Source organism: Agelaius tricolor, unplaced genomic scaffold (genome assembly GCF_023055355.1).
Source record: "Agelaius tricolor isolate 1412-34295 unplaced genomic scaffold, bAgeTri1.0.p SCAF_21, whole genome shotgun sequence".
In the NCBI taxonomy this organism is placed as follows: domain Eukaryota; kingdom Metazoa; phylum Chordata; class Aves; order Passeriformes; family Icteridae; genus Agelaius; species Agelaius tricolor.
The window spans coordinates 9,991,608-10,003,813 of NW_027269281.1; the positions used below are offsets into that span (position 1 = coordinate 9,991,608).

At 41.8% G+C, this 12,206-nt stretch overlaps 1 protein-coding gene across 3 annotated transcripts in view; it reads right to left on the bottom strand.

Moving 5' to 3' along the window:
- Window positions 1-12,206, bottom strand: part of LOC139598965 (protein ARK2N-like) — a 98,207-nt gene that overhangs the window by 68,974 nt on the left and 17,027 nt on the right. For all 3 annotated transcript variants that reach the window (XM_071445901.1, XM_071445900.1, XM_071445899.1), the window contains exon 2: window positions 859-1,666. In XM_071445901.1, the coding sequence (XP_071302002.1) occupies window positions 859-1,573 (715 nt within the window). In that variant the 5' untranslated portion in view covers window positions 1,574-1,666. The remainder of the gene's footprint in view (window positions 1-858; window positions 1,667-12,206) is intronic.

The window sequence follows — 12,206 nt, forward strand, 5'->3', positions numbered from 1 at the left end:
CATATGATGATGGTTCTGTGGTATAATATGCTGAAATAATTTTTGACACAAAATCCTGTCCACAGCACTTGAGCTAATAACAAAGACTCAGCAGACAAAAAACTTGAAGAATTAATGTTTCTTTTGCTAATAAAATTATGAGAAGGCCCCTATAATTTGCTGCCTATAATCTTAACACAGATGTGTCAGAAAATTAAAAATATAGAAATTATAGATCCTTATGACATAGGAAAATGGTAACAGCTTTGTCTAAGATGTTGAAAATTTAGGTGTGGATATAGCTTGGGCATCTGAGTAAACAAATTCATATTTATATCCTAAAATAGGTGACCAGCTGCAATCTGCAAGAACTTACAATAAGGCTAAACAGGTTTGTCATGCACTGAAACATAGAGCTGAAAGGACAGTGCAGTAATGAACAGGGCCTTACTGTAACACAGGCAAGAGGTATGCTGTATTATTTTTAACACAGCTGCCAATCTGTGGTCTTAAGATATTAAAGCAAAGCTGGCTATTTATCTTCAGAAGGTATTTATTAGATTATCACCATCTAATGGGATTTGACAGCACTAACAAGAGCTTATCTAGGCTTATAAATGAAAATATCTAAAAATTCCAGAATTCAAAGATAGTCCTTCCTCCAATTTACCATTTCTATGCTTTGTTGGTGTGCAAAAGTGATCTGAAACCTCAGGACAGATTTTAAAATTTGCCCATGTCTTAATACACTGCAGTCTTCAAATTTACACAGAGCTGCAGTTCTCCTGGTTTTTCTCAAGTGTGACTCATCTAATTTAGCATGACAGCTGAAAAATTATGTCAGATGTGTTACAGTTCAGTTTAAAAAACATCCTCTACCTGGTATCTCTGCAGTGATTGTCTTGCTGCTCCCTGAAACCTCTTCATCATCATCTGATGAGCTTGTGCTTGAGTCACACGTCAGGTCACTGTCGCTGGTACTGCTGTCCTGAAGCAGGTTGTACTTCTTGCGAGCAGCTGCCTCCCGCTTCTGTCTCAAGAGACGGATTCTTTCTTTGTGCTTTTGACTTCTATGACCTTTTACCTTGGTAGCTCGACCATTCTGCTTATCACTAGACTGTCGGTTTTTCTTGGCAGCCATTGTTGAAGTTTCACTTTCAGACCTGGATCTCCTGGATTTCCTCCCAACTGCAGCCCCAGACACCGCAGAAAGGTCTCCCTCTACAGTACCTTCAGCTTGACAGGGCTCATTCTCTTCCGCAGAAGACGTGTCTGAGTCAGCCAAATGCCCGCTGGAGGAAGGGGAAAGCATGCAGTGATTAGAAGAGTCGCTCTCATAAACTCGACCACCCATTGGCCTATCGCTCTCTGTAGATGCCAACTGAGACTCTGAAGAGTCTCGCCTCAGTTCCATCAGTAAGCAAGGCATTGAAGAAAGCACCGCTGAGTCTGCTGCAGCACGCATGTTGTCTTTCTGAGTTTGTGTCTCAAGTTCTATAGGTCCATGTTCATCAGGATCAGTTTCTTGCTTTTCAGAAGTCTTTGGTGGAACTGAATCAACAAGTTCTGCTTTTCCCACTGTCTCCATCTTCATTTCAGAACACTAAGGTCCTCCTGATCTCAAAGCATGGAGCACATGGTCTGGAAGATTGGGTGAACTAGATAAGGTCTTCAGCAATACAGCAGCCTAAACAAGAACAGAAGAGGAAGAATAATTTACCCAAATAACTCAGTCCTGCTCTTCACAGTATTACCTAAACAAGACATTGCTTTCAGTTACAGACAGTATGTTCATAGAATCCTAGAATGGTCTGGGTTGGAAGGGACCTTCAAGATCATCTCATTCTAAACCCCCTGCCATGGGCAGGGATACCTTCCACTAGACCAAGTTGCTCAAAATCCCATCCTGGCCTTGAATACTTCCAGAGATGGGACATCAACAACTTCCTTGGGCAACCTGTTCCAAGTGCCTCACCACTCTCAGTCAAAACTTTCTTCCCAATATCTAATCTAAACCTGCTCTCTGTCAGTTTGAAGCCATTCCCCCCTGCCGAAGTCCCTCTCCACTTGTAATTCAACATATAATAAAGATCTTTCATTCAACACATTTGCTTACAGATGAATGGTATGGAACAAATAATTTATGGGTTTAGAAGTATAGAAACAATAAATTTACAGCACTTTAAAAAGTGTAGATGAGAAAAATCAGTAGAATTTTTAATTTACTGCTTTTAAAAAATGCATTTTTGCAGACAAGGGCAATTAGTACTTGAAGAGCCCGAGAAAGCATGGATGGCTCAGAAAGATTTTTCAGTACCTGGACAATCCTTCATCAGATTCCTGATCCATCCCAAGCTTCCTGTAACTGTATGTTTGTAATTGCATGCTGTTTCCCCCCCCCCATCTGCAGCACAACATGAGGCTACTTCCACAATTCTAAAAAGTGCTGTGAAAAGCTCAGTGTTGTTCTGCCCACCCTAACCCACTTTGAAACTTCATTTTTAAAGAAAATTAAAAGAGAGTTCATACTTCCTTTGGGCTAATGAATGAAATGCTGTATGGTGCAAGGGAATGATGAAAATACTTATGGGAGAGAAACACCAGTGTTAAGGAAAGAAAGGTTAGTTAATCTCAGACAACAAAAGAAAGATAAGTTCACATCTGCTAAATGAGAAAGAAAAACCCCTAACACACAGCAAAGCATTTTACTTCCAAAAAAACAAAAAGAGGAATAAAATACATACCAGAAAATACAAGAACATACATATAAAGGAAAAATGTTTGTTAATACTGAGTAAAACTCTCTTAAAAGCAACTTAAAATAAGAATTTTCAGAAAGTGTAATTTAATGTAGGTACCAATTTATTTCCAAGGCCACAGCACAACATCAACAAACCCAAATGAGTATACATGTTGAGACACAAATACATCCCTATACTGTAATAAAATCACTATTTCTATCTATTTCACCCACAAATCTTCATTATCAAATAATTCTTCTATTACATGGGTAAGTAAAACATAGATTTGATGACTGAATGACTAACCAAGTGTTATACACAGTGGGATTTGTATTGTACCTGCTAGAGCAACTCCCAGCTTTTCTAAGAATTTTTAAATGTACATGCAAGGAAAAATTTGGTTGTTCAAACACATATCAAAAGAGTACCAGTCTGGCCAAAATGAATATATTTAAATATTCATACTAATAAGTGCAGAACAGCTTCTGCACTATTCAGCCTTTTAGCCCAGAGAACAAAGAAGAGAGCTTGACAAGAATCTAAAGGGCAGCCAAAATGAACTAGAGACTTTCCACAAATATCCTACTTGGAAATATCATCTACATAGCAGCTTCCAAAGGGACTATAAGAACACCTGTACTTGCTTTTCCATCTGTCTGGACTATCAGCCAGAAAAAAAAAAATGTTTCATCTACATGTTGCCACCTTGCTAACAGTCTAATTACAATGTTTTTATAAGATTTTTTTCATCATTAAATAGGAACTTTAACTACTTGTGAAAAATGCATATTATATGATTGGCTTTTCATAAATATTAAAATGAATATTATATGTGTTATGTTAGAAAGTTATACTGTATTAATCCTTTTCAGTAGTGTGTTAAATATAGTTATAGGCTATAACATAATATTAAAATAGAAACTATGCAATGTAAGATACTTTTTCTAGCTAGCTCAAGAAATTCCTCACACAGAGATAACAGCAACAAGACACTAAAATCCCAAAGAGAAGAATTATTGCCTCCTTGTCGGGAAGAACCAGACTTGGTGGGGACAAAGATGACTGCTTTACAAGATGAGGGGGAAAGCTGACAATAACCAGAAAACACCCTTTGTTTGAAGAGAATTTTTGAATCATCTATGAGATATATGAATATGCAACAGGCTATTGCTTTTAAGAGTTAATCCTTGGTTAGCGACCCATGCTTTCCAGAGGAAAGCATCCAAACATTCGCAATTCTTTGCTTTTTTATTGTCCTTTATTGTCCTAACTCTGATTGTCCAAATTATTTTTGCTTTAATTTGTATTACTATTTTTATAACCATTTTATTACTATTCAACTTTAAAAATTTTAAAACAAGTGATTAGCGTTTTTCACACTACTCAAACCATGCTGGTTTGATCCCTCATACAGTGATCAGTGAATTATATTTTCAGTGAGATGACAGCACAGAGACTAGTAATCTCACAACACTACATCTGGTCAACATCAATCTGTGTTCCTGTATACGTGGAAAAAATACTTGCTCTGGTGAGGTTTGTACTCTCTAGGTCCCCTGAGCTGGCTATTTAGACATCAAAAATTTGAGCAAGTATTAGTATGTAAATAAAATATAACTTTGTCTTTATCTCAGTGGAAAAAAAGTCTACTGTGACTCAGAGTTTGATGCAGGGAAGAACAAAGTTCAGGGGAAAATGTTTATGCCAAGGAAAGCCTTGTCTCAAAGAAAGAAAAACTAATGTCCTTATTTAGTTCTACTTGAGAAATTTATAGGTCAGAGAGAGGAAGAGGCTATACTGAAAAAATCACATTCTTTTCTTGCCACTCACTTTTCTAGTAACAGTACTAGAAAAAGTAATCTTGAGGTGATGCTAGAGAAAGACCAGTTTTTTTACTTAAATGAGAACACAGCACTGAAAAATGTTGTGATGCTTACTGACACAGATGGATACTTAATCAGACATTGCTTAGAAATATTATTCTCCTTTCATTGATGCACCGATACTGCACTTATTTGAAAAGGCAATTCCGTAAAAACGTCTGTGCTAGATTTTTCCATCCGAAATTATTTTATTTCCCAGGCACACATAGAACACATCAGTATGCAGAAGCCATTAAACATCTAACCACCCCTATCTGGGAAAGGATGTGCCATGTTTTTATAAGATTTTAACAAATTTTCCCACTTTACCTATCCATTTCTGTTACTCAAAGGAAATGTATTCTGTGTTTCCTCTGCTGGTTCATGCTGTTCTATATAAATAAACCTCCTCTTTCCAACAAATGTTTATCTATTGTTCTACCGTGGTCAATAAAGTAATGCTCACCAAAAAAGCCACATTTTAAATTGCTTGTGCATAATTGTAGTAAATTAATCATGCTTTTCAGATTAAGAACATTTATCTCAAATATCCTGAAAGTAATCAAACACTGAATTATTCACTTATAACTTGTTAGCAGATCAGGACAACTGCAATGTAACTTCAAAGTAGTAAACCTATCTCAGTACAGCAGTATTCATTTGAGAAGGTCTTGTGTTGTCTCTCAAAAAAATCAAATCTGGTCCAGCACAGATAGGCACAAATGTACCTTGCTATTGCTGATATTTGGAAATATTGAAGCAGAAATGAGTGCCATGAGGCACGGGCTGTTAAGAGACAGAACTGCCTACATGCTGGGGCAGTGAGCCCCCATCAACTCCTTTTGTTATTCAACTTCACAGAAGAAAGCTATGCACCTTGGATAGTTGACTTAATGAGATCAGTCAAAGTCCAGAAGGACAGCAAGGTGAGTATTTTGCCTGACAGCAGCCATGGGCCTGAAGCAAGGGAGAGCATTGGAGATTCACCTGATCTTGCAAAACAGTGCTCCAAAATTGCACAACCCTTGACATCTGACTCTCAGCAGATAAGAGAGCTGTTTTCTCGAGTTCTCTGCGATGTTCCTTTCCAGTAACAGTGCTGCCTACTTAACTGACACTACAACCAGCCTGGCTGTCTTATGGGCACTTCCGTAGCTCACTCAGCAACTCACCAGCATCTCTCCATCTCTTACAGCTATCTAAGAGCTGAAGGCACTGAACTAGAAGTGGTTTGGACTTATGACAGCCTATTTGGTGAAGATGAGTTATAAGATATTAAGCCACTACAGTTTGTAAATTTTTTATGATCAGACCTTGTCTTGGTTTGAAAAGGCAGGTGTCTGCTAAGGAAGGCAGGAGCCTTCCTTGAAATGGAAAATGTAAACCCCTCTCCCTCTGAATTATTATAATTTTGAAATTAAGAGGCTCTCAGGCAAAGAGATGGGAGTGGGAATAACAGGTTTTTACTAGGAAAATTAAAAATACAACTGCAATAGTACAAACAAAAAAGAAAACAACACTGACAGAATCAGAATATGACCCGACACCCTGTGGGTCAGGGTGTTGGTAGCAGTCCAATTGAATGGTGGCTGCAGTCCTCCGGGAGTGACAGGTATAGTTCTGTTGAAGCAGTGATCCTGTGGAAGGGTGTAGTTTTCCTCTGAAGGTCCAGTGGTGGTGTAGATGGGCCTGGCCTTCCTCTAGGAATACAGTGGAGAAGACAGCTGCTCCTCTTGGAATCCAGTGGGAAAAAATTGCTCTGGTGTTCTAAATCTCAGATTTTATCTAGGTAGGAATGCTTGGCTCCTCCCCCTGAGCAAAGCATCTCACAATGGGATGATGTAACTTTATCAGCCATGCAGTGAGGTTCAATGTCCCATTAACAGAAGATATCTCTCCAGAGGAAGGATTGGTTGTGGAAGAAATAAAGTAAACTTCCCAATTAATAGAAGATAACTGCCTCACCTCTAACAGATGGGAAATAGAACACACATGCATCTTACAACCCAGGACAGACCTTTTTACGCGTATAAGCACAGGAAATAAACAAAGCCAACTCTCAGGTAATTTAAAGCTTAAATACTTTCATTCAATTCCAATTAATGTCTTTCAGCCAGTATCTTCCTGGCATGGAGCAGTAACTCACTCATTTTATGGTGTGAGGTTTTGATGCCGTTTTGGTTTTCATCTTTTTTCTTTTAAATGCTCTCTGTATTTTTTGCACATATTTTTGTAGCTCTTTAGTCTATTGTATTAGTGATGAGTTTTCCCAGTACTTTTCCATGGCCTTTCCCTAGGCAGAAACACAAAACAAATTCCAGAGCTCCAAGCCCTGGGGGGTACAAGACCCCTATGCTATCTTAGTTCTTCTTGGCTACCAAGGTTGAGAACAACTCTTTGAGATACATTTTAATGGACAAAGTACAGCTACTGCTGAAGGGGGAGCTCCAGAGAAGGGGGGGCTTGACCTTGTCCTCCTAATTGGTGCTTTTTTGTCAATTATGCTGATTTGGTGAACTTATAAAAACTGTATTCACCCTGTGTGGGCGGGCTTTTGTGGACATCTTTCCATAACTGCTCCTGAAGGCCTTCAAATAAATATCCACTTTAATATTACCTCCTTACTAAAATTATCTCAAGTTTCATTTCCAAGTTGGGAAAAAGGCAACAGTTTAAGTCCAGCTGGCAACTAAGCACCACACAGCCACTTGCCCACCACCCCTCCCACTCCAGGAGAACAGGGAGGAGAATCCAAAGTAAAACTTGTGGGTTGAAATAAGAAAAGTTTAATAATTGAAACAAAGTTAAATATAAGAATAATAATAGTAAATAAAAAAGAGAAAACCCAAGAAAAACAAGTGATGCACAATACAGTTACCACCCACTGACTGATGCCAAACCCCATCCTCAAGCTGTGATTAGCCTCCCTTCCAGGTAACTGCCTCAGTTTATATACTGGACATGACATTCTATGGTGCAGAATCTCTTTGGCCAGTTTGGGTCACCTGTCCCAGCTAGGCTCCCAGCTTTTTGTGCACCTCCTCACTGGCAGAGCATGAGACACTGAAAAGTCCTTGACCTGGGTAAGCACTACTCAGCTGTTACATTTGTTGCAATTTTGGAGACAGGCACACAACTGAACATGCCGAGATCATGCGACAACAGCCAACTTTTAGTGAGGGGGTTCAAAATTCCCATTCCCAAACACCTGATTGGTCGAGGTCTTAACACTGCCCAGCTCACTGGCCAATTAGATTTCTGCATTCAGGATTGAATGGGATTGGCTGGGGTCCCCTGTTTGAGTTTGAATCCAACCTATCGTCTTACCTGGGGACTTGTTTACTTCTATTCTCTAACAAACTAAGCTGGGAGTTGGGGTCTGTTATGGCCTATTTCATCTGTTCAGGTTACAGACCAGCTATAGCTGTGACACTCAGCAACAACCAAAACATCACTGTGTTAGCAACATTATTCTCATACTGAATCCAAAACATGACACTATAACAGCTACTGAGAAGAAATTAACTTTATCACTACTGAAACCAGGACATATGGTCTGGCCAACTGAGAGAACAGGTGACATGCCCAAATTCTACAGAAAGGCTGGAAAGGAGCTGTAAGCCAACCAATCCCTCACCTCAAGTAATTTTCTCAGCCACAAGCCACTAATATTATTTGTTTATTTAATTATTAAGCTCATAGAATAAAATCTAAATATTGCAACGTGGATTTGCAGTAGGCATACTACTGAAAAATAAATGGTATCAATACACTAAAGGTAAAGTCATGTTGCATTCAAATTATGAAAATTTGACAGTAAGATACCAACTGCTGTTGGGCTGCTCTTGCCACCAAACCTTGATCTTTTCTGACCAGTATTAAGAGGTACCAATTGATTTCAGCACCCACCAGATTGCTAACAATCAATACCACAATCTTTACATGTCCGAAATGCTCCTAAAGAAGAAAACACTTGTGACAGTGGTCCCGGGACTCAGTAAGCAAGAAGTATATGGAAACAGGGCTGGCTGGGATAAATAGTGGTTTAGTCTCAGAAGCATATACAGGAGGCATCAACCGAAGACCATGGGAAACAGGATACTGAAAAAGGGACATCTAGTCAGGTCATGGCGAGAAGAGTGTGGTCATGGGAATCAGTGTTAATGGAACTATTCTATACTTGGTCAGGTTTCTGGTTCTTGTTCTCAGTTGGTTCGGAACCCGTAACAAATAAGGTCATGTTCCAAGTTCACGTTCATGATTGCACCCCTGCTCTCAGATTACTCCTATACCTTGTTGCCTTCGCCACATCCTTCCCATCTTTGGATCTTGACCCTTAATCATGTGGTTTCTACATTTGTTATTTTGCTATTAAAGTCTTTATTTTCAGGCAAGTCCATCGCACCCATTCCTTCATTTTGCCATGTTCCCCCCGGCCAAGCTGGACTAGGGGTCGCAGTGAGCGAAGACTGCAACAGTTGGCATGCAAGAACAGGGACATCATATTGAGGGACCTTCTCAGTTCAGTTTGTCTGGGTCTCGGCCAACCGGTAGGACTTTTTTTTCTCTTCTGTGGATTAAATCATCAGGCCTGATGTGGTTATGAGCTACCCTCAGAGTTGGCTCAGTTCCTTCAGATGCCTGCCCAAAAAGCAGGTAAGCGGAGAAAAGGGACACTTATTCTTGTTGCACCTACCCCAACCAGGTGGGCATACCCCATTTAATCCCAATTACTCTACAGGCTTGGAATAAGACTGTCAAGATTAGAAAGGGACGTATATGGACGTTTTGAACTTTTGTTAGCAGTCCACAGAAGAAAGGTTGAAAAGCGTGATTTAAAGAAATCTTCTAAAGTGGGTATTTTGCAACTTCTCAGCAACTGTAGCCATCAGTGCTGCCACCCCCCGTGCTCATCTGCCCACCAGGCTCTGCTCCACCCCAGCCCTGCTTGCCGGCACCGCCACTTCTGCCTTGGCAGCCATGGCCCATGGGACAGCCGCACCTGCTGCCAGCCCAGCAGCCGCAGCCTGCAGGACAGCCACACCTGCTGCCAGCTTGGCCCCACATGGTGCTTCGGAAAACAGCACAAACTGTAAAATTTTTTCCGTGGGCTTTTGGGACTTGGTAGGGGTCACACTTTATGACCTAGCTACTAGGGGGGACCCCCTCGCAGCGCGTCTGTTGCCTGATTTCCAAAACACTAAAAGCTGAAGAGGAGCGACTCCCATCGCTGAGCCCCACCCCCACTTCTCCATCGCAGTGTGAATCTAGTTTGGACTCTCCCCACAGAGCCACCACCGCTCCCGAGAGGTCCAGGGCCGTCCCACCACACACGATTCCTTCCCAAACCGAGACTGCTTTTAACCCTTCTAACCCTGGGGGAGGATAGGATACGATACGAGGGCGGAGCCCGTCCCAGACACAGGAGCCCATACAAATTGTAACTCCTGCCTCTTCGTACCCCTCCCTTTCTCACCCTTCTCTCTACTCCAGATTGGGACATGGGGCTGACATTGCCAGCGTGCTCAAAGGAAACATCAGTCCGCCCCATTACTTCACCACCCCATGTCCACCTCCAATTCCTCCACTTGGGATCCGAGACAACAGTGGCCATGCTGTCTTGGATCCTCCTCCCCCGCCTTTCCTGTTCCTTCACCATCCCAACCTCCCTCCTATTCATCCAAATATCCTGTTGTATTGCCTGCTAAACACCCTTCTGATGTCTATGCCACTCGAGTCGCCATGTTGCCTCAAGGTTCCTCCCTCAGCTCCACCCCTGTCGCTCCGGGTCCCACCACTCCCGCTTCAGACTACAACTCCCAGCATGCCTTGGGCCACACCCCTTCTGGGAAAACCAGAACCATGCCCACCATGGTCCCAGAAGTGCTGCTCTCCAACATGGTGGCGCTCATGTCGGTGACTGTGCTGGAGAACAAGCTCTGCCTTTACCCATCCAGCAATAAAAACACTGTGCTTGCATACTCCCCTTCCTCCTCGGAAGAAGACCTGACCTCTTCTGGATCCAGTGATTCCATCAATCCATAGGAAAGGATACAGACAAATGTGGTAAAGGATAGGAATTGGGAAATGGTTTCAAAAATCACTGCTTTTCCAGTGCAGTAGAGAAGGGGGAGAACTAGGCCTAAATGAGAACCTCTAGCCTATGGGGAAATAAAAGAACTGTGCAAAGCTGCCAAAGACCATGGAAGGGATTCTCCTTTTTTTAACAATCTAATACGGGCTACTTTTACTGCACACGTATTAACTCCCCATGACTTAAAACATATGATGACTGTGCTGCTATCCTCCACTGAATTCACTCTGTGGGAAGGGGGGTGAAAAAGACTGTTATAACAATTGTTGCTTGACTGTGCTAAGGACCAAACACGGGCAATGCTAACACTAGAACATTTAACTGGAGAAGGGGCATACTCCCAGCCCAGTGAGCAAGCCACAAACCTCCCAAGGGCAGTGCTTGATGATATTAAAAACTCAGCAAAGAAAGCACTCATGCAAGTGCCAGATGGTAACACACCTACACATGATTTTGTAGATACAAAGCAAGAGCCTGGTGAATCATACATGAAATTCATTGACCACCTTAAGCAAACCATTGAAAAACAAATCATAGAAGAGAAAGCTAAAGACAAATTACTAAAAAATTAGGCATGTCAAATGCAAATCCCGAGGGCAAGAAAGTATGATGTGTCCTTCCTCTTGAGCCTGAGCCAACTTTATTGCAAATGATTGAGGCCTGTTATCGCCTTGGAACACCGGAACACTTGGATACCCTAAAGGCTCAGGCAGTAGGGCAAAGCATAGCAGAGGCTCTGGCAGCAATGCAGATTATTCCTCAAGGACTTCAACAACAGTAAGGTCCTAGCTCTGCCACACAAACTGTCACCCAAGGACCACAACAACAAGGTCCTGGCCCATGTTTTGAATGAGGCAAACACAGACATTTCAAAAGTGACTGTCCCCAACAAGGAGCAAGGGCCAAGGCTCCTGCCTGCTCCAAACGTAAAAGGAGTTACTCTCACACTAACCAATGTCACCCAAAACAGGGGGGTTATGGCAAGCTGGCCTAGAGAAACTTCCAGCAGAATGCAGAATGGCCCTGCGCCATGACACAAATGCCTCAGCCATTTCTGCCCATGACCACTGGAAGCCAGGTAGCTCAGAGCTTCAACACCTCCTCCCGGGGCTACAAGCAGCCTTGCCCCCAGGTTCCAGATTGGAGCTGACAAGTGCCAACCCAGTAACACTGACCGATTATTTTACACACACCATATGAACAGGTCAACTTGGGCCTGAAGATTGGCCCTGTGAACTGTTAATTTTGGGGATGTGTAGATCAAGGACTGAGGGATTTTTTGTGTTCCCCTCTGTGTTATCAGTGACATTCCAACAAGAAATCAGTGTTAGCTATGTGCCCTGACCCACCTCGCTTTATCCCCCAGGGACTGGTAATTGTTCAAGCGATTTTGCTCCCCGAACAGGACTCTAACAACACATCAGAATCCTTAGTAATGTGGACTAGGATAATAAGCCGCAATCGGCCTCAACTAATCTGCACTCTAGAACTTAACACCAAAAAGATTGTTCTCTCAGGACTCATTGACAT